Source organism: Chiloscyllium punctatum, chromosome 8 (genome assembly GCF_047496795.1).
Source record: "Chiloscyllium punctatum isolate Juve2018m chromosome 8, sChiPun1.3, whole genome shotgun sequence".
In the NCBI taxonomy this organism is placed as follows: domain Eukaryota; kingdom Metazoa; phylum Chordata; class Chondrichthyes; order Orectolobiformes; family Hemiscylliidae; genus Chiloscyllium; species Chiloscyllium punctatum.
Genome location: NC_092746.1, coordinates 75,954,657 through 75,978,383, shown reverse-complemented (window position 1 = coordinate 75,978,383; position 23,727 = coordinate 75,954,657). Strand labels below are relative to the sequence as shown.

The window sequence follows — 23,727 nt, the reverse complement described above, 5'->3', positions numbered from 1 at the left end:
ACCCTAAAAATCTACTTTGCCATTTAATAAGCTTATGGCCGTTTTCTTTGCATTAATTTCCATGTTCTCACCTACACCAATAACATTTGATTCCAGTCTTATAGAATCTTAGAATCCCTGAAGAGGGATTTTATGAAGAGGGGTCTCTATTCCCATAACCCTGCACATCTTTGGACGGTGGGAGGAAACTGGAACACCCTGGGGGAATCTCTCACAGACACGGGGAGAATGTGCAAACTCCAAACAGACAGCCGGCTGCGGCTGGGACCCTGGCAACTGTGAAGCAGCAGTGCTAACCACTGAGCCACTACGCCTATGTCTATGCATTCATTCTAAAAATAATCAAGTGATCCACCCCTACTGCCTCAGGCAGAGTTCCAAACGTAGGAGACAATGAGGTCTGCAGATGCTGGAGATCAAAGTGGAGTGTGTGTTGCTGGAAAAGCACAGCAGGTCAGGCAGCATCCGAGGAGCAGGAAAATTGACAGTTCGGGCCGGAGCCCTTCATTCCTGATGAAGGGCTCAGGCCCGTATCGTTGATTTTCCTGCTCCTTGGATGCTGCCTGACCTGCTGTGCTTTTCCAGCAACACATTCTCAGAGTTCCAAAGAAACACAACCCTCAAAAAACATTCTCAACTCTGTCCTACTAGGATGACCCCTAATTTTAAAACAACATTTCTGGCTCAGGACTTACTCATAAGTGGAAATATCCACCTCGTCAAGCCCATTCAGGAGCTTATACATCTCAATCAAATCATCCCAAACTCTTCTAAACTCCAGTGAAAACAAGCCCATTTTGTCTAACCTCTCTTCACGAGACAGACAATCTGTAACTGAATTAATAAGTTCCTTACTTTTAAAGTTCAATTCCCCTTAAAATAAAGAATGGCATTCCATGAGTCTTTGTAATTTTGCAGTGCACCTAGACACAAACGTTTTGTCATTCACTACATCCCTCTGCAGCTTAGAATTCTTTAGTCATTCTCACTTTAGTCGCACACTTTTTTAATTCAAGGTAAAATGAAGGCGATTAAAAAAAGGAAAAGGTAAATTTTTTTAAAAATCGTAGACAGGAGGGATGACACATTAAAAAGGATCAGGCGAGGACAGATGGGTGTGTTTTATTCATTCACAGGATGTGGGTATTGCTGGTCAGGGCAGCATTAATTGCCCACCTTCAAATTGGCTCTTAACTGCCCTCTGAGCAATCATGACGCAGTGTACCAGCAGTTGCACATTGGCCAGACCAGCTAAGGATGGAAGTTTTCTTCCCTTAAAGATATTAGTGAACCAGATGTTTTTTTCCAGTCAGTCAACCACCAGACACTTAATTCTAGATTTTTGAATCTAAATTCAAATGCCATACCGGCCATAGTGGATGCAAACTCAATCCCCAGAACATTGTCTGGCTCTCTGAATTAATAACCTCACAACAATATACTCAACCATCATCTGTTGAGCTAAGGAACAAATAAAAAAAGTCTCTTGGGACCAAACTATAGAACCTCTGTATCAGAAGGAAGAACAAGTGTGCAAGCAAATCTCAAAATTACAAAAAATATCATAGTAATAATATTAAGGATTTTTAACTTCCATAGTATCAACTAAGGATAGTTTTAGTGCAAACAGAGTAGAGACAGAATTCTTGAGGTATATTCATCATTGCTTTTTTTTTGACCAGTGTGTAACAAGTCCAATATGTTCCAGACATCAACTTTAGGAAAAGAAGCTGGGCACGTGGAAGGAGCAGCAATAGACGAGCAATATACTAAAGTGGAAATTATGGAAAAAGAAGATAGAACAGAGCCAGAGCTCTAAATGTGGGCAAGATTTTAGTAAGTGGAGGGATTTAGTAAAAATGGATTGAAAACAACTATTTGAAAACACAATGGGAGGTATTCAAAGGGGAGATTCAACGATTCAGTGTAACCAAAGGATCAGATGATCAAGTTTACTGAATGTCAGGAATGTCAAAATAAGGCAGAAAAAGAAAGCTCAGATCTGACAGAAAACAATACTGCAGAAAGCCAAGAGGAGTACAAAAATTGGAGGGATGAAATCAAAAACGGAAGATACATAAGCACAGAAAGGACATGAAAAAATATTGACCAGCAAAAGCAAGGTGACTGCAAAGGTGTTATCAATATACTAAGAAAAACAATAGGGCCCATAAAAGTAACCAGTATAGAGAGGCAGATGATGTTTTCATGGCTCTCAAGGCATACTTTACATCTGTCTTCACAAAAGAAGGTTCTGATGCTAATAATGCAATTGAGGAGGAATGTGTTGTATTCACATGATAAAAAGAGGAATTATTAATAGAATTAGCACCTTGAAATGGATAAATCACCAATACATGATGAAACATACTGCACATTAAAAGAAGCCAGTGAGAAAAGAGTGAAAAGTTTATTTATATTAGTTACTAGTGTGGTACTGAAAGATTGCTGATGTTGCATCTTTCTTTTAAAAGGGAATAAGGTTATTGACTGAATATTATAAATCTGTCAAACTACAGAGTGGTGGGCAAATGTAAAATCAATTCTGAGATACAGGATAAACTGTTACTTAGAAAAGCAAAGATTAAGGATGGTTAACATGGATCTGTTGTTACAGAAAGACTGCCATCAGTCTAAACTGATTGAACAGTTTTAGGAAATGAGCAGGTAGATTGATGAGGGTAGTGTAGTTGATGTGGTCAACATGGATCTCAGCAAGGCTTTTGACAAAGTCCCATAGGACACACTGGATTAAATAAAAATCCTTGGGATCCAGGGAAATGTAGCATGCTGAATACATATATGGTTCAATGGCAAGAAACAAATAGTAATTGTTAACATGTGTGTTTATGACTGGAAAGCTATTTCTAGTAGAATTCAGCAAGGATCAGTATGAGGTCCCCAGCATTTTGTGGTACTATTAATGATCGGGATGTAAAAGTTATGACCAAGTAGTCAGCAGCTGGCAAAATCTTGACATGCGGCTGATAGTGAAGATGGATCAGCTGGGCAGAAAAGTAGCAAATGGAATTCAAAACAGGAGAAGTAGGAGGTCATGCATTTAGGGAGACCAAACAAGATAAAGGGATACACAAGTATGGCTGAGTAGAGCAAGTTAGGGACCTTGAAGTCAATATCCACAGACCTCTGCAGGTCAATAAAGTGGTCAGGGCATCAGGCGGTATGCTTTCCATTATTAATCATGATACAGAATAGTAGGGATGCTATGCTTGGACTGTGTATTTATTCCACAACCTGAATAGTTTGTGCAGTTCTGGTCACCTCATTAAAGAACAGATTTGTGCTCTTTATTAACTCATGACACGTGGATCTTGTTGGCTGGCCAACATTTACTGCCTGTCTCTAGTTGCCTTTGAGAAGGTGATGATGAACTGTCATCTTGAACTGCTGCAATCCATAAAGTCATATTGCCCTTAGGGAGGGAATCCTAGGATTTTGACATAGCAACTGATGGGCGGTACAGTGGTTAGCATTGCTGCCTCACAGCACCAGGGACCCGGGTTCAATTCCAGCCTTGGCGACAGTCTGTGTGGAGTTTGCACATTCTCCTCCTGTGTGTGCTTTTCCTTAGTGTCCTTAGTTTCCTTTCATGCACAGTCCAAAGATGTGCAGGCTAGATGGATTGGCTGTGCTAAATTGCCCTTTACTGTCCAGGGATATGTAGACTGGGTGGAGTAGCCATGGGAAATGCAAGGTTACAGGGATAGGACAGAGCGGGTGAGTCCGGGTGGGGATGCTCTTCTTCAGAAAGTTGACGTGGATTTGTTGGGCCAAATGGACTGTTTATACACTGTAGGGATTCTATGAATATATTTCCAAGTTGGGATCGGGAGTGGTTTGGAGGGGAACTTGCAGGTCACAGCGTTCCCATCTATCTGCTGCCTTTGTGCTTCCAGATGGAAGTGGTCATCTGTTTGGAAGGTATCATCTAAGGATCTTTTAAGAACTTCTGCAATGTTTCTTGTAGATAATAGACAGTGCTATTATGGAGTGTCAGTGATGGAGTGTGTGGATGTTTGTGGCTATGGTGCCAATCAAGTTGGTTGCTTTGTCCTGCATGGTGTCAAATTCTTGAGTGTGTTGGAGCTGCACCCATGCAGGCAAACGTGGGGTGTTACAAAACACTCCTGACTTGTGCCTCATAGATGCTTGATAGACTTTGTGGAGTTACTCGATACAATATCCCTAGCCGCATTGCGATTGTGATAATTATGTACAATTGTGATTTTGGCAGGACAATGGGGGGAAAAAAAGTTGAGGTAAGATTAGATAGGCTAGGGCTGTTCTTCTCAGAACAGAGATATTCTCAGGAATGAGCATGGATAAAGTATTTTATTTATCTTCGTGGGCAGGTCAGTGATTTGAGGGCATAAATTTAAAGTGATTGGTAATAAGATTTGAAAATTACGATACTTTTCTCATTCAGGTAGGAGTCAGATTCTGCATCTCTCTGCTTGAGTGGTGAGGTAGAAATCCTCAACTCATTTTAAAAAATGTGCCTGCATACGTACCACATATGGAAATGCACGTTACCACACACACATGTTGTAAGTGGGATTAGGTCAGCTGCTTCATTTTTCAGTGGTTGGAGACCTTATAGATCAAGTTGCCTCTTTCAGTGCCATAAACTTTCTACAATTCCATAATTCATCAGCACTTTTTTTCTTGACAGATGATTTTTAAATTCCAACTTATTTTAAGACTTCTGAAAGTATTTGTTGATTAATAATGGAAAGGGTTACTAGGAATGTTGCATGAAGCCAAGACCTTGATTGACTATAGCTAGATGGTTAATACATGGTGGAAGGGCTGACATCAAATTATTTCTTGTTATTAATTCTCATCTTAAGCAGAAGACTGTATCCAGTAACCAAATAGATGCCAATTTAACTTCAATACATATTCAAACTGATAAAACAGGTGATCACTGAAGAACTTGCACCATCAATTCAAAAGCAACACTAAAACACATATATGATGGAAGGCACTGAACTATTCAAAAATGGATGATGCGATTAAATCCTATAAAGGAACAATACTGCTTCAAATTTTGTAGCAAACAACCCCCAATAGATATAGTATTCAAATATAAACAAAAAGGGACAAAACACAGTGCATTAGTTTGCAATGTTAATTTACTATTTAGTTTTAATAATTGTTCACCAGTTCCTGATAGCTATTGAATTAATTTTTTTTAATAATCATTATGCTTCCAAGTTTTTAATTTTATTAAAAAGTTATATGAAAGTTTGAGACACGTTACAAAGCAATTCAGCCTTGGACTGCAAAACAGCTCTTGACCGACCACTGCAAACTTGAAATTTGGCAGTTATTGAAAGTTTGTGATTTTAAATGGCAGAAGACTGACTCAACACCTTAGAAATAGGCAAACAAATGGCAGAATATAATTTCTAAGTATCATCCTAATGTGTTATAAAATACAAGGTTTTTTTGGAAAAACAATTGAAAATCATGAGCTCTTTCCTTTTGGAATCAAAGTTAAATCAGCAATGAAAGCTCATGCGTTTAAGAACTAGCCTAATAAAGGCAGTGTCAACTGTTGTCTTTGAACTAAAACATCATAGGTGAATCACAAGCAAAAACCTTTGGTGCCATCTAGAGGTCAAATTATTGTTAGTTGGCCAATGCTTCAAAAAGGATGACTACTTGGTGTTGGGAGTTTCTGATTTGAATTGACTGAACAGAAAATTATCTTGACTTGCAATTCTCTGGGTATGTGGGGCAAGACGTCCCATAAAGTGGAATTCTGAAATCACCATTTGCTTCTTTTTCATTCCTTCTCTGCTGCTGCCTCATTATTTAAAGTGCTGTAACTCAAAGCAAGATGTAACTCCATGAAATATTTCTCATTTTGAACGACTGGGAGGAGTTTGCTTACAGTCATAAGATCAGTGTTGCCATATTTCAGGGGGAGCTTTCGTGTCAATAACAAATTCTCACCAGAATGTTGGCCTGAGAGTTGAGCAAGCAGGATCTCACAGGGTATTTGCGCCTTCCAAAACAAGTTGACTTTGCAAGACATTTGGCTGAATTCTTTTGCAGTTGATTTTAAAAGAAACTCCTACAAACATATAAAAACAGGGACAGAGTGGACCATTTGTCCCTTGGAGCCTGCTCTGCCATTCAATAAGATGTGGCCAAAATGTTTGTGTTCGAATTTCACATTCCCACCTAACTCCTGATCTACCTTTGATTCCCCTACCTAATAAGAATCTACTTCAAAAATACCTCAAAAAAAAGACCCAGGTTCCATGTCCTTGAGGAAGAGTTTCAAAGTCATACAATCCTCAAAAAAATTCTTCTCACCTTCATTCTAGAAATGCAACCCTACTTTTAAACAATGTTCCCAAATAATCCACAAGAGAAAATAACCTTTTAATTCCACCTTGTCAAGACCATTCAGGATCTTATACACTTCAACCAATTACCCCTCACTCTTCTAAGCCGTCATAAAAATAAGATCAGCCTATCCAATCTTTCCTAAGTCAACTTGCTCATTCAAGATATCAATCCAGAAAATCTCTGAATAGCCTCCTACTATTGAGATCCTTCCTTAAATAAAGAGACTAAAACAAAACCCAGTATTCAAGGTGTGGTCTCTTCAATGCCTTTGTAAGTAAAGCATAACATTCTTATTTTTGCATTTAATGTCTTTTGAAATAAAGAACAGCTTTCCATTAACTTCCTTGATTATATGTTGTACTTGCACACTAATGCTTTGAGACTCATGCACCCAAATCCCTCTGATTTCTAGACTTCTGCAGTCATTTGCCTTTTTAGTAATATTCTATTTTTTTCATTCGTCCTGCCAAATGAGCAACTCAACATTTTCTCATATCATACTCCATCTGCCAAATCTTTGCTCACTCAATCTATAGCGTCCTGCAGCCTCATGTTTTTGACACAAATTTTCCTATCTACTTCAGTGTAATCTGTGAATTTAGCTAGCATGCCTTCGCTCACCTCATCCAAGTCATTGGTGTAAATTATGAAATGTTGAGGCCCTGCAGATCCCTGTGGGACTTCATTGGTCATATCCTGCCAAATCAGATAAAGAACCATTTATGTGTACTTTATTTTCTGGCAGTTAGTGAATCTTCTATCCATGTTAAATATACTAGCCCCTATGCTTAAGCTTTTATTTTCCGCAATAACCACTGAACCTTATCAAACACCTTCTAGAAATCCAAGTACTGTATGTCTGCAGACTCCCATTTTATCCACAGTGCATGTTTATCCTTCAAAAGAAGTTCAATAAATTCAGTTAACATGATTTTCCTTTAGTGAAACTATGCTCACTCTTCCCAATTACTGAGTTTTTCCTCTAAGTGCACAGCTAGAATTTCTTTGATGATCAATTTGAATATCTTCACTATGGCAGGCACAAAGATAACTGGCCTATAGTTTAAAACACCAGTCATAGATCCAATCTCCTCCCAAAGTGTCAATCAATCCTGTATTTGTTCAAAAGCCCTTGCAATTAATTTGGAGGATGCAGTATCATTAATCAAATTTCTCCAGTTTTTGGATGTTACACTGTTCAGGTCTCAGTACAGTAATGTAATAGGGAAAACTGCTTTGTACAGCAGAACATTGTTGGATCGCAGTGGCCTTTGTCAAACATGAATTGCTATAGGTTACCTCCAAACCTGAACTGATACAGGTGATCAGGTGTTGGACGTTTTAGTCAATGAGGGCCGCTTGAGAGAGATGGCTGTCAAAATGAAAAGTTTGCAATATCCTCCAGAGTCTCTACTTCAACACTTATGTTGGTAGAATATTTGACTCACCAGATTGACCAAGAATGGTGTTAGGATAACATTCCAGGAAAAGGCCAAATTTCCTTCATATAGAGTTGAAGAGTTAAGCGTTGCTTGCAAATCTTATACAAAGTGGAAAATGACCATGCAGGTATCCCCACACTGTACTTCATGCATATCAATGAGGCAGTTTAGTTTTGCAGACAGAGAAAATGGAGGTTAGTTTTCTTTACCAAGTGGCACAAGTCATGGAATAAAAAGGGGGACTTTTATCACAATTCAATGGACAGGACAACGTGGTTACAAAACTGGTTTAGAATTTGACACCCTGATGACAGAAGGGCATTGTTGAGGCTGGAAGATGGTTTGTAATGGAGCTCCCCCCGAGATCAGTATTGGACAACATTCTCATTAGGCTTCTGGTTCAAGAAACTACTGTTGCGCATGGACTTCAGGAGAAAGATGGGTACACGGACCTCACTGGATTATAAATTATCTAGGGTATAGTCTAACAGGTTTATTTGAAATCTCAAACTTTTGGAGCATTGCCCCTTTGTCGGATGGTTGATGAAGAGGTTACACTCCGAAAGCTTGAATGTTCAAATAAACCTGTTGGACAATAACCTGGTGCCGTCTAACTTCTGACCTTGTCCATGCAACACTGGCACCTCCACATCATGAATTATCTAAAACTTAGTGTGCAAGAGACAGTTTCTAATTTTGTGGATGACACGAGATTTGGAAACAAAGATTTTCAAAAGAGCACTGACATGTTGTGGAGCAGACGGATAGATACCAGATAAGGTTCAATACAGAGAATTGTCTGGCGATGTACACAAAGAAATTGGAGAGAAAATATGAAAAAGATACTAAAAAGAGTGCAAAGCAGAAAAACCTGGGCATGTTTGGAACTGCATGGTAAGATAGCATGGTTTCATCAAGGGGAGATGATGCCTGACAAATTGGTTATAATCCTTGGAGAAGACAACAAGCAAGTTAGACAAAGGAGAGCCAGCAGATGTGATCTAATTTGATTTTCAGAAGGAGTCTGACAAGGTGGCATACTGAAGGCTGCTGAAGAAGAGCCCATGGTGTTAGGAGCAAGGAACTGGCATGGATAGAGGATCGGCTTACTGGCAGAAGGCAGTGGATGTAAAGGGGTCTTTTTCAGGCTGGTAGCCGATGACTAGTGAAGTTCTTTAGGGGTTTGTGTTCAGACCACAACTATTCAGGTTATACATTACCAATCTGGATGAAGGAACGGAGGGCATTGTCGCTCAGTTTACAAATAACAAAGACAGGTAGACAGGTGGAGGGACAGGGAGTGTTGAGGAAGTTGTGATGCTGCAAAAAGGGTTTGGACAGGCTAGGAGAGTCTGAAAAGAACTGGCAATATGGAATACATGTGGGAAAGTGTTAGATAATGCACTTCGGTAGGAAGAGGAGGCACAGACAATCTCTAAGTGGGGAAAGAATTCGCAAATTTTAAACACACTGGGACTTGAGAGTCCTACTTTAAGATTCTCTTAAGGTTAATATGGGAGCTCAGTTGGCTGTTCGGAAGGCAAATGCAATTGCAACATTCATTTCAAGCCAGCTAGAATACAACACCAGAAATGTACAAGGCTGTAGACTCTGGTCAGACTGCATGTGGAAGACGATGAACAGTTTTGGATCACAAAAACGATCCCAGGGATGAACGGCTTGTCATACAAGGAGCGGTTGATGACTTTAGGTCTGAATTCAATGGAATGTTGAGAGGGTGGGGGGGGGTGCAGAATCAGATTGAAACTTAGAATTCTGAAAGGCCTGGATAGAGTTGATGTCGACAAATGTTTCTTCTCGTAGAAAAGATTAGGACCCAAAGCCACAGCCAGAGTAAAGGGACAACCCTTTACAATGGAGGAGCGGAGGAATTTCTCCAAGAACACTTCCTAGGCAGCCCCTTTCATTACACTCAACCTGTCCACACTTGCTCTCTACCCACTCTCTCTAACTCGCCTAGGCCTCCCCCAAGCTTCTGACTAAGACACTGTCCCCACACTGTCCTGGACTTAGGAATTTACAATCTGCTGACTGCTTGTCATGCCAGTGCTGGGTATAATGTCAAGGACTATTAATCTGCTGGTCAATCAGATGCACCGGAAACTCTGGGTCTGCTTATGTATGCTACAAAAATACTTCAAAGCGATCCACTTCCATCTTTCATGCAACATATTTTGAGACTCACTCAAGACATTTGGTAACACAGCAATTATTAGTTTTTGAAACCAGGTAGTGGACATAAATTAGAAAATAAAACTGATTTCAACAATATTACACCTGCTGTTTGCTAGCCATTTCTTATCCAGCTCCTGCTTTTTAAATCTTGAAATACCACTCTTTCAAGCATCAGTCATGTGAAAATTTATCAAATAGTTGCAAAAACCCCCCATCAAGAAGAATTTTAGAGTCAGCTTTAAATGATGCTTTTCTTTTGTTGGAGGCTAGGAGAAATGTAAGTAGCCAATTAGGAAATCATTCAAGTTGGCTGCTGTTTATTAAATTATAGAAGTATGATACAAGTAGTCTGAATGAGGAACTCCAAATACTCAATGATTGACAAATCTACTATGGTGATCATATGGTAACAAAGCCTTCAGGCACCTATCCCAAAACTCTCATCCTCATGATCTCTCCAAGCCCTGAGTTTTCTAAAAATCCAATCTTCCAAAAAACATTTAGTTGCCTAACACCCTGCCACACCTCCAATTCACCCCTTTTTCCATTCTATTGCATACATCCCCTGCTCAGCATCCGTTTTCTCCACTCCTTTGATTTGAAGCAAGTTTGAATGCTCTTTGCATTGAAGACAATACCAAAATGCAAGATACTAGCATTTGCTGACATTTCTTTCACTGACATTTACTTTGATCCATGCTGATGTTAGTCCTAGGTTAGTGAGGGAGCTAAATTAGAAATAAACAATAGCAGTATTTAAACATAAACTGCGTACACTAACTCAACGTGATTATGGTAGCTCAGGAATATATCCAAGAAGCGTCTGTCAATCACAATTAGAATTCACCGTTTAAACAAAAATAATCAAGTAGAACAGATTCGAGTTGGCTGCTAAATTGAGTTTTAAACAGTTCTACAACGGGAACGAATATACATTTTACAAATACACAAAACTTACTCATTCCAGAACATTCTCTGTCACCATCCCATACATTCAAGACTGCATATCCAGTCAACAGTAAATTGATCAGGCTTTGGCTGAAAAAGGAATTAAAAAATTCAAAATTGTAAAAGAAAGTGGATAAATAAGACTGGGAAGTAAGCAACATTAATACCCTTATCCAAACTCCCCAAAAAATGATAGGGGTTGTTTGGAAGTTATACATGGTACATGTTTCTTTATTTACTTCAGAATGTGCTAAGTATTATCTTTTAAATATGAAAATTTCACCTTGAGCTCAACTATTCAAAAATGTGCAAATATGGATTGCATTATATTTAAGCAGAATCAAACAAATGATTTCTAAATTTCCTCTGGAGCACTCTGACCAGTTTAAACGGGTTGCTAAGTGCATAACCAACATAGTAGAGGAAATTAATAGACTTTGCAAATAACCCCTACTTAAAATAATTTTTAATTACCTGGCATCATTGCCATCCAAATAATCATCCAATGTGCAAATATATGGGGGAAGGAGGCAGAAGATTGGCAATAGAGCTGCTACAGGCATAATGGGGCAAATGACCATCTTCTCTGCCATAACAAATCTGATTTTCTGTCATGAGCCCAAGATGAAAAAAAAGTCATTCACTAATTTCTTAAAAATGCAAACCGCCAGGTTATGCATTGGAGATGAAAAATCAAGATACAAGTACATATTTGTAGATATGTGTCCAGGGAGCACCCCAAAATGTTATTGCAATCTTCATTAGTCAAAATTCAAGAATGTCTAAAAAGTAAAGAATAAGCCAGCATTCACAGACTGACAAACAAATTTATCTGGCCACCTTATAAACTATCTTCCAATTATACGCAAAATGACCAGTCAATAGTGCCACAAGTCAATGTTTGCTCTCCAATAACTGGTTATTGATGCTCTCAAAAATCTATTCATTTGATTTGGGAGTTGCATGCTAGGCCAGCATTTATCACAGATTCCTAACTTCCTTGGAGAAGATGGTGGTGAGCTGCCCTCAAAGCTCTGCTGTCCTTGGGGTTTAGGGATATCCACAGGACTAGAAGGAACTGAGCTCCAGGATTTGGACTCAGCAGTGATGGAATGGTAATGCAGTTCCAAGTCAGGATGGTGTGTGGGGCTTGGAAGGGAATTTGTGGTTTGTGGTGCTGCTCCCATGCATCTGCTACTCTTGCAGGTGTTCAAAGTGCCTTGGTGAGTCTTAGCTGTGCGTATTGTTAGGCTCCCACTATGAATCAGTGATGAAGGGAGTGCATGGTGAAGGCTGGCAACATAATGCCAATTAAGTAGGCTGCTTTATCCTGGATGGTGTCAGATCATCCTGAGTACTGTTGGAATTGCACTCATCCAAGCAAGTAGACAGCATTCCACTACACTCCTGATTTGTACCTTGAAGATGGCAAATAGGCTTTGGGAAGATAGGGAGAGGAATTATTTGCCACAGAATTCCAGTCTCTGACTGCATTTGAAGACAGTATGTATGAATCTTGTCTAGGTCAATTTTCTGGTTTATGGTAACCTCCAGGATGTTGATCGTGGAGGATTTAGCCATGACAATGCATTGAATGTCAAGGGGCAATAGATTGTCTTTTCGGAGATGGGTAATCACCTGGCATTTAAGTGACAAGCAACATCTGTGCCACACTTGAAGCTTCAAGGAGCTTGACACCCTCCAGATGGAGCAATTTGCTAATTCAACAAACCCTCATGTACCTCATATCTATCCTCTCCAGTACAAGCATGCTGCGCGTGCAGAACATGTTATGGACATAGAGCAGCTGTGTTATGAGAATACCATCAACAAGTTCCCTTTGTAGTCATGCAATACCCTGACCGGAGATATACTGCTCTCCTCTCAATGGTTCAGAAACAATTGCTTGCAACTACCTTCCTAATCTAATTATGCCAACATCACAAAGATAACTGTGGTTTAAGATGGTGTCTATTAATACCTTCACATGGTAGGTTAGGTTGGACAAAAAAAAGACAGCCTTGCCAATGTCACTCAGTGAGAATAAAAAGCAACAGAGTAGATCAAGAATCAGACGGTACAAGGAAGATTTGGTGAGATTGTGAATGCATGGATAGATGTCAGGGCAGCGCAAAGGCATAAAGCAAGCTTTGGTCGGGGAAGAAGCTATATTAACTTTTCCTTACAAATACATCAAAGTTTTGCTTTGATCTTTTCCAAACAGTCTGTAATATTATTCCCTTCCTAAACTGACCATCGGCTAATGGGATGGGATGAAATACATAAATAACAGTCCCTACTCTTGATAACCCTTGTCTCACTTCTGGCTACTTTACAGGATAGTTAAAACTACCTTAGTCAAGAAAATACTTTACATTATTTTACAATAAATTAAAAATTGGCATCATGCAAAATAGATGAGAAACTACCTTCCATGACCATATACAGGATCGATTAAAGGCTCAGCTGTATCTTCAATTTCATTTCTAATGTTTGCTATGCCCTAGGAGAAAAAGAGAATGTAGTTCAACTTGGAAAATAAAGCTGTACATTTGTAAATTGGAAAAGATACATTTTAGTGATAAACCTAACCCATTAATTGCCTGTAAATGAGTTTGATAATTTTCCAACAGTCATAATAAATTAAGGCAACAAATGTTGCCAGACTAAATCAACTGTTTAAAAAATATATAAATTTGAAAATAAGTCTTGAAGATAATGTCTAGCTTACACTTTGTCCAAATTCAAGGTGACATTTTATTACGTAATTATCTACTACGTGCAAGATCTGACATGGAATAATTCAACAAACTAATTAATTTGGCCTTAGTTCGATCTAAAGTGAGCAACTGGAGCCAACCAACCTTTGTTAAAATTACAGAATAGAGGAAAAGCAGGACTCCAAATTGATTCTTCCAAGTTGAATACTGTTCCAAAATTGCCTCTCTCAGCTCAGTTAGAGTTGCATATGTACATTTTCTGAAAAATGATTCAAAGACTATTAAAAATTTCTAACATTTTAAGTTTAAGTTTGATTTAAAATTCACAGTACAGAAATTCTTATTTTCAGTAATGAGATTTGAACACCATGAACAAACAAAATGCAACACACATCACTGGTTATCTCAAACTTATATTCAAGAGTGTGGTGCTGGAAAGGCACAGCAGATCAGGCAGCATCTGATGAGCCAGAGAATCGATGTTTCAGGCATAAAATCCCTGAAGAAGGGCTTTTGCCCGAAACGTCAATTCTCTTGGTCCTCAATGCTCCCTGACCTGCTGTGCTTTTCCAGTACCATACTCTCGAGTCGGATCTCCAGCATCTGCAGTCCTCACTTTCGACTCAAAGTTATATTCACTAATTGTGTTACAAGCTTTAAAAAGAAATTGATATCAAATCATAGTTCTGACCATGAATAATTTTGAATTCCTTGAGTTATTACAACTCAAAGCTGTTACATCTGCATGAGAAAAACTTAAGGGTATGAGAAGGCAGGAAGAAACAACAAGCTAGCTTAGATGAAACACAAGATCTAAAAACAAAGTGATAAAAGCAAAATCAACTAAGTCAACCTCGAGCACAAATTTGTAATGTAACTTGGGAGTTAAGCTCTTTGTTATTAACTTCAAATTAGAAGATTGTAAAAGAATGTTCTTTTTGTTAAAGAGAAAATTTAGAATAGTCATAAACAACTTTAAATAATGTTATGATAAATTGCTTAAAATTCATTCTTCAGTGCTAAGTTTTTATCAAATAAATTGAAAATGCTAGTGGACACACCAAAGAAGCCTTTTTACAATTCCAAAGACTGCGACTTGTAGATCAACGCTGCCAGAGCATTTTGTCATTAAATGTTGAGTGTCCTGGCGATGATCCAAATTAACATGTGTCACTGCCGAACAACATGCTCTCAGCAGATTTTTAAAAAGTTAATTAAAATGAGTCATGGAGAGATAACATTAACATAGACCTTCCTTTCCTATATGGCATTAAAGATGAGGTGAAACATTTGACCTTCAACATTGGGGTGGCACGGTGGCACAGCGGTTAGCACTGCTGCCTCTCAGCGCCAGAGACCTGGGTTCAATTCCCAACTCAGGCGACTGACTGTGTGGAATTTGCACATTCTCCCCGTGTCTGCGTGGGTTTCCTCCGGGTGCTCCGGTTTCCTCCCACAGTCCAAAGATGTGCACGTCAGGTGAATTGGCCATGCTAAATTGCCCGTAGTGTTAGGTAGAGGGATAAATGTATGGGAATGGGTGGCTTGTGGGTCGGTGGGGACTTGTTGGGCTGAAGGGCCTGTTTCCACACTAAGTAATCTAATCTAATCTAATTCAGAAAGATAGCAGCTTAACAACCGCACAGATACAAGTGAATCTAAGATAGAAAAAGAAAGTTGGGGGAGTTACTTGCAAAATGTTGACTAGAAACAAGCTGCATAAACGTAACTTTTTAAACTTTCCCTAAAAATATTCTTTACATCAATACAGGAGGAAATTGACCTGACAGCTGGGCTGAAGACAGGCCATTTAAAAGGGTGACTTGTACTTATGCTTGCATATTAATTCTGGTTAATTAATAGCTGCCTTTGATTTAAGCAGCTGAGATATTCCAGACTTCACTTACAATTCCAAACCAAATTTCAAGTTGCCAAGTGCTCCATTTGACTTATTTGATTTATTATAGGATCTTGTACATATGACATCTTGTTTCAAGACGCTTTATAAAAAGGATGACAAAAAAACCCCTGAAATCCAGAGTCATTATGGATAATTAATAGTCCCCTAAAGGAGTTAGGATGTAAGAAATTAATAACCCAAGACAAAATATAGAATTTTAAAAGCATACAAAAAATGTATTTCTTGCATAAACAAGAGTCTCAGGTAGTTTCATTTAACTTGTGTTAATTTTAATATACCTTTAAAAAGCGTATGCAGAAACAAGCACATCTATATGGTTAAGATACACAGAATCAAGATATTGGTCATTGAAAGCAATATAGTTACACAGGTAAACATAAAACAAAAGCAAAGGCACAATCAAGTTGCATTTTGCAAGTTCCCTCAAATGAAAAACTGGAGCTAATTACCCTTTCCTCTCCCTTCCCAAATATCAAAAGACTTAAATTACTTTTGTAGACTTTGTGAAGACTCCACTCAACATTGATCAGAAGGTTCCATAGCATTTCAAAGAATACTTAAAATATTTGAACCTGGACATAAATGTCATGATAAAATTGTAAGATTTCCCCATTTAATCCCTCATGTTACATTTTCCTCACCCATTGCCCCGGCATTTAAGGTTAATTGTTTGCAAAAATTCCTCCCAACACCTACTATTTCTCTCAATAAGTTAGGCAGGTGAGAGTTCATTTTCAAAGTAAAAACACCCAATTTGTGAGTTAAAACATGGGTTGAAGATTCACCCACTTTAGTAGAGTGAGGGATCATCCAGGAAAACACATACTTTAAAAGAACTTCTGAAATTTAAAGTTTCCAGATTGGGTAGTCTAGATTGGTTCTGGGAGAACTGAATGTTGACCAAGAAAGCATAAAAGTAAATCTGTGATGCGTTTTAGGTAGTCCTAGGCAAAGGGATTGTTTTGTTTTGTGGTTAAAAGTATAAGTTGCCTAAAAGATTTATTAATCAACAGTGCTTTTAGTTTTTTTGTTATAGCAAAGGTGTTCAGTTGAGTCATTATTTCAGCCATTAACTAGAAGCTTGAATTTCTTTGAAAAGTCATCAGTATCAAGACAAATTGTGAAAATCAAATTTCACCTAGCTGTACAAATGTGAAATAATTTCCAATTTTTTTGAATAAGCTAAAAAAAATTCTGAAACAAACTTTCAACTTGATTACAAAATATAAATGAATACATATCAAGTTAACTACATTTTAAACTTTCTCCGATACCAGTTTTTTCAAGACAAAGTAAATTAAGTTAAACAGCAGGTTATTGAATAGATTGAAGGTTTGTCTGAACGGGGACAATTTACTAACCATTTTATCCATTTGGACAAGCTAATTCCCAGATATAACTTTCATAGTCTATGCCCATTTACCAGTCACAATCTAGGTGGCAGAGTGGTGTTAGAATTGGGTTAAGTGGTTCAGGGATAGGAACAGAGTCTGTACTGCACATGGCAATGCAGTAATCCCTGTCAGAAATGCAAGTATTTGAATATGAGCAGCAGGTAACACCAAATCAAGGGTCACACAGGGTTACTGGGACAAGATATTAGAAGCCATCTCACGTCTTTGGAACCATATTCCAACACGAACCAACAGCTTCAGGGAGGAAGGGAGAATACTGATTTAAGAAAAAAAATTAGGCAGTACATGAATAATTATTTTATCACATGAAAAAGATTCCTAGTAGCAGTGAGTTACTTACTGGATCAGTGCATGAAATCTTTCAAAGCCAAGCTCCTCTGCAGCCAAGGCAGCTATACATAAAACCAGACACTTTTCAGCACCACAAACAGCAATAAAACAAACGATTATACATTGCAAAGCTCTATGACAAAGCATTTAGTATTAAAGGTTAACTGACATTAATAATCAGCCATTTTTAATTTATTTAAATTTAACAAAAGTATTAATAATCACTTATGGCAATAGCCTGGCATTTAAGCCATCACATGATTATTTCAATCAAGCTTTTATTCTAATACAGTTATGGACAGATACAAAAAACATTAACAGAGTTACAAGAATGCTTTCAACTTTTAAAAAATATGCACAAACCTACATTCATGCGAAGTAATTACTTATAACGCAGAATAGGTATCTCCAACATTTAAATTAATGCAAAGGTACTTCATATTTAATATTGTACGTTAAAGTCATTTGTCTGTATTGGGTGCAAAGTTATTAGAGATTAGAATCATCATCTCTATACAAACAGTGTAACATACTAACAATCCTGGAAATGTAAAAATGTAATTAGTACATCAGAAATAAGTTTGATTTAAATATCAACAATTTTATACCAAACTTAATGACCTTAACAACCTAAATCACCCCAAGGCATTTTACAAGAGCATTTTTAAAAAAGGTATGAAACTAAAACACTCAGACATATTAGGTGATCAAAAGCTTGGTCAAAGGGGTAGATTTTAAGTACTATATTAACTGTGTCCAATCTTCACATTCCACCATACCACAGGACATTCCTGGCAAGTAGATTCTGTAGCCTGGTATGCATCAATATTGATCTTGTTGCAAACTGAAACAGCTAATCAGTGTTTATACTAATCTTTTGGGAGGGAAGATACTTGGCTGAAGGGATCAGAGCTGAAGAGGTCAGTAATTCATGCCACCATCCTTTGTTTCATCACAGTAGAAACAAAACCAAAGTATGGTCTCTATCCTCCACGCAGCAGTATTTTCATTGGTAACCTTCAAAGAGCTATCCGTGCTCTCCTCCAATTTTTCATCCACACATACCATTGGTGACATAGCCAAAAACACTCACGGCTCTCACACGTGTACCAATGACACCAACTTCACACTACCACTCAATGAGATATAACTCCATCTCTAAACTGTCAGAATGTTTAATCAATAACTAGTACTGGGGAAGAAAAAAAAAGTTCTTCAAAGTAAATATTAGAAAACCAAAGTCACTTTCTTCAGGCCCCACTACAAACTCCATTCCCTAGTCACTGATTGTTCATCTTTCTGGCATCCAAATCCTGAATAAAACTATTTGCAATCTCAATGTTTTAGATGCCTCTGTGATGATTTTCTAACTTGTTATTTGATCCACCAACTCCATAACATTACCATATTCTCATTTATGTCACTGTTACCATTAGAGTTGACTATTCCAAGGTATTCCACTGTTCACTAATGTCTTTCAGGAAAGGAAACTTCCATCCTTACTTGGTCTGGCCTACATGTGACTCCAGACCCACAGCAATGTGGTTGGCTCTTAACTGCCCTCTGGGCAATTAGGGATAGGCAATAAATGCTGGCCTAGCCAGCGACATCTTCAGCCCATGAATGATGAAAGAACATGCCCAACAGACCATCCACAAAATGAGGTTACCCAAAATTCCACCCTCAAAAGTTGTGCCATCGTCATCTGTACTTGCCAAACTTTATTAGCATCTGGTCACACAACACCTCAGTTTTAAAAGACACCTTGTTAATCTCAGACACCTCCAAGACCTCACTCATGCTCATCTCGCCCCACAATCCATCTTCACTCCTGTACATTAGGCCTCTTGCGCATCTACAAGTTTTATCGCTCCACCATTGAATAGGAGTTCAGTTATCAAGGCCACATGTTCTGGAATTCCCTCTTCAACTCTATCTTCTTTCAAGATGTTTCTTAAAATCTATCACAATGACGCAAGTTTTTGATTATCTGCCTGAACCTGAGTTGTTGTCAAATTTTGCTTTAGAATGCTCTAGTGAAGTACTTTGGGGGGTTTTATCATTAAAGCATTACATAAGTAGGAGTTCTTGTTGAATTGGAACTTGATGAGCTCGCATGGCTGGTCAGCTGGTTTGCAACACAGAGCAATGCCAGGAGCACGGGCTCAATTCCTGTACCAACTTAGGTTATCGTAGAGGACCCACCTTCTCCACTTTGCCCTTCACCCAAGGCATGGTGACCCTCAGGTTAAACTCACCACCAGTCTTCTCTTTCTAACGAGAGATCAGTTTTGTGGTACTCTGGGACAACGGTTACTTTATTGTTGAATCAAAAAAGCCTAATTCAGTTCCCTTTCAGCAATTCAAGACACATGGTTTCTAAGATCTGTGGAAGAGTAGTCAAGAAAAGGAACACTGCCCTTGTTTTTTCTTTCACTAAGCTGATGTTAACCATAGCACCAGAGCTACCCAACTCAGCAGTTCTAAAAACTGTGCCGAAACCTAATAACTGCCTTGAGAAACAACAGTTTTACCAGAGAATTACAATATTCTCAATGAATTGCTATCGAGCTTGAGAGGAGATAACTTCTGCATTAATATTTAAGTAAAATTTGAATATAATTTACTGAAAATTCATAACATTACCAAAGATATATAATGCATTATGAACTTGCAGTCAGTATCCACAAGTACTTGCTGCTCTTTTCCTTCTAGATAATATTATTTATGGGTTTAGAAGGTGCTGTCTAAGGACCGGTGAATTTCTGCAGTGCATCCTGTACACACTGCTGCTACTGAGCATCAGTGGAAAGACCAGATGTTTGTGGATGAGATGCTTATCAAGCTTAGAGTGTTGGCGCAGCATTCCAGTCAGTTAGGGAGTATTCCATGACATTTCTGACTTATACCTTGAAGATTGGCAAACTTTGGGGAGTCAGGAGAGGAGTTATTTACTGCAAGATTCCTCACCTCGACATACTTTTGTAGCCATAGTATTAACTGTGACTAAGAATAATGGTTAATCTAGTTCAGTTTATGGTTGATGACATCCCTCTGGATGTTGATAGTGGGGGATTCATTGACGGCGATACCATTGACTGTCAAGGTAAGATTTTCTCTTATTGCAGACGGTCATTGCCTGGCTTTTGTGAGATGCACATGTTATTTGCCACTTGTCAGCCCAACCCTGGATACTGTTCAGGTTTTGCTGCATTTGGGGATGGACTGTTTCAGCATCAGAGCAGTTGCAAATAGTACTGAACACAATTCACTAATGACTGCACATTCCCACTTATGACCTTTTGATGAAAAGAAAGTCACTGATAAAGTGGTTTGGGCCTAGGACACTCCCCTGAAGAACTCCTGGAGCTGAGATAACTGACCTCTAACCACCACACCTACCTTTCCTTGTGCAAGATATGACTCCAACCAGTCAGACCGTCACCTCCCATTGTCTCTAGCTTAGTTACAGCACCTTTGAGCTACACTTAGTCAAATGCGGCCTTCACGTCACATTCACCTCAACTGTGGAATTCAGCTTCAGTGCCCAAGGCTGAAATGAGTTCAGAAGCTGAACTTCCATCTTTCTTATGGACATCACCATTATAGAAGACATTAAAGCAAGTAATTTTGGGTGTCGTAGAAAGGAAGGCCAACTACAAATCTCAATGGACAAAGCAAGACATGAAATGGAGAATAAAACTGTCTGAATTCATTAAGGTCTTATTTATCATTTTGCAAAAATAATCAACTACAAAGCAAAATTAAATCCACTGTCTCTATATACCCTGTAAAAAATCTTCATATGCTGCCGTTTTTATAATCTGTTTGCCAAAAGTCTTTTTCAAACAACTAAATGCAAATAGTAGTACACAAGTTCACGCTATTCTAAGATCCAATGATAACTCTGCAGTTACACACGGCATTGATGCAGGATTGACCACTGGCCAAAAATTGTAAACTGGGGAAGTGATTACCATAGGTTTTTGGTAAGGTTCTTGAATGAGTCGAAAACTAAGAATATCTGCCATACATTTCAGATTTTTCAGAAGATATGGCATATACCCCAGACTGATTGACTGACCTATAGCTTTTAAGTTGTTACAGAAATGTAAAAGAGCTATTTTTCTGTAAAGTATCTATTTCTGAACATTAGATGCTTAAGTTTTGCAACTTTCAACTATAGAACAGCTATATTATTTTTAAAATTCAAAAAGACATGCAGAATGAATACATTAGGCAAGCAAAACTGCTTTTTGTTTTAAAAAGGAATAGAATATTCACCATCAAATATTATTATTTATCCAAAAAGGTGGTTTCTTACAGAGCTGTTCCTCTTCAATCCCCTGACTGGACTCTGGCTGATTTTCAGAAATACTGGCATGTTCCTCGGTCGATTTTTCTTTTGCCAACATTACCAAACAGAAAGGAGTGGTGTTGTTTAATCTAGCAGTTTCTAGAATTTCACTCAGAGTGAGGCAGAAAAGATGTTTATGCTCTTCGTCTAAAATGAACACAAATACAAGCATTATTTGTAAACAGGCATACCCAGTCAAATGTTCAAAAGGATTACAATACCATATATATATTCATACACTGGCATCTTGAAGAGTTCAGCATACAGTGTGAAAGAAAATCTCAAATGACAGTCTTGATAGAAATGGCACATCTCCTCTATAAGGAGGTTGTGGACTCAAATTCAATTCCAGGATGGACAGGTCTGTTACGTACACAAATGTTTCCCCCAGGATGAGATAAGACTGGTCAACCTGTTTTGTCAATTTCTGATGCTGTTGTTGGAGGGATGAACATTGATCAGAACAGTAGGAAAAACATTGTTCACTCCTTGAATTGGGTCATGAAATCTTTTTGTTCACCATCAAGGTTAGATAGAGGCTTTCAGTTGCTGCCAAATACAACATACCAAAGTAGTACAGTTGAGAGTTCCACCTTCCTGCAGCATTGGAAATGCTTGCCAGCCAAGATTACATAGTGCATTTTCTGCAGTGGGGCTTGATCAGAGATTTATAGGCAAGTATGTTCTAGAGTCATTGAGACAGTAAAAAGTACACAAAAATAAGAAGTCATGCGATAGGTGAGACAGAATTGCAGATCTTCTATATTAACCTCAGCACAAAGGTTAGAATTGATTTGCTTTCAATAACATCATTTTTCCTTATAAAAGGAAATGCTCAAACTTTAATTACCTTATTAAAAGCACCGAACTTAAAGAGTTTTGCATCAATAGAGTTCCCAGCAGTTCGCTCATTCTAATCTTACACAGTAGCAACAACTGTCACATGAAAGAGCCATTCCTGACATTTTGAAGTCACAATACTTAATTTGATTTGCAGTAACCGCTCCAAGTAATTGTGATCTAGAACCATCTTCACAAATGGTAAAAACAAAAAGCAACATTCTTTCCAAGACGCTTGACAATATCAAAGCAGTTCACAAAGGTACACAAGGAACTGGCAGTGGAGCAGTGCAATGGGAGGCAACCCCTGCCATCATTACATAGTTGCTATAATCCACACTTTGGATTGCCCAAAAAACTCCAGTAAATTCAAATATAAACACTGTAGCCCTAAATCAGATTAGGTCTTTGAAAATAAAACAAATTGGACAGATTATGTTTTATAAAACACAGTATTGAAAGCCGTTGTCTTGTGCACATTCATAGTTGCTTAATATTATGGTAATTGGCCATGATTTGTAAAACTTGACAGCTTGTTGACCACTTAAGAGGGCAGTGAAAAGATCAGTCATATTGGTATGGGATTGGAGTCACATATTCCAGATGGGTAGCTGCAGACTTTCTTCCCTGAAGGAAAAAACAGCTGAATCTTATAATAATTATGACAGAAATAGTACTGGAATTGTTACATTATGTGTCAGCTACACTCTGCTTATAGCATATTTTTTTCTAAACCACAAAGTTCTGCACTGAAATTGTACACTAGGGCTTCAGCACAAATATCAAGGGTGGCATTTGAACATTGTACTGACAGAGCATTATACTGTCATAGGTATCATCTTTCAAATGAGATATATCACATAGATAAAATAAAAAACTGTGGATGCTGGAGGTATAACTTGCTGACGAAACAGATCTGGCAGCATCTGTGGAAGAAAGCAGCATGAACATTTCAGATGCAGTGACTCATCAGAACGGTTAACAGTGAGAAAGAAGTGGGATTTATGCTGAAGATGAGTTGGAGATGGGGAGAGGATATGTCTATGCACGTGCACATCTGTGTGCACAGCAGGGAAGAGGTGACCAGATAACTGAATATGAAGCCCAGGGAGACAGCAAGAGCACATAAGACAGAGAGATGAAAGGGGTGCATAAACAAAGCGATTATGGATAG

General features: G+C 38.3%; 1 protein-coding gene across 2 annotated transcripts in view; it reads right to left on the bottom strand.

Annotated features, from left to right (window-relative positions):
* Nucleotides 1-23,727, bottom strand: part of mindy3 (MINDY lysine 48 deubiquitinase 3) — a 135,371-nt gene that overhangs the window by 100,568 nt on the left and 11,076 nt on the right. For both annotated transcript variants that reach the window (XM_072575820.1, XM_072575822.1), the window contains exons 4-8: nucleotides 21,681-21,860; nucleotides 17,367-17,418; nucleotides 13,835-13,949; nucleotides 13,400-13,473; nucleotides 10,981-11,060 (exon numbers count right to left, since the gene is read on the bottom strand). In XM_072575820.1, coding sequence (XP_072431921.1) covers nucleotides 10,981-11,060; nucleotides 13,400-13,473; nucleotides 13,835-13,949; nucleotides 17,367-17,418; nucleotides 21,681-21,860 — 501 coding nt within the window. The remainder of the gene's footprint in view (nucleotides 1-10,980; nucleotides 11,061-13,399; nucleotides 13,474-13,834; nucleotides 13,950-17,366; nucleotides 17,419-21,680; nucleotides 21,861-23,727) is intronic.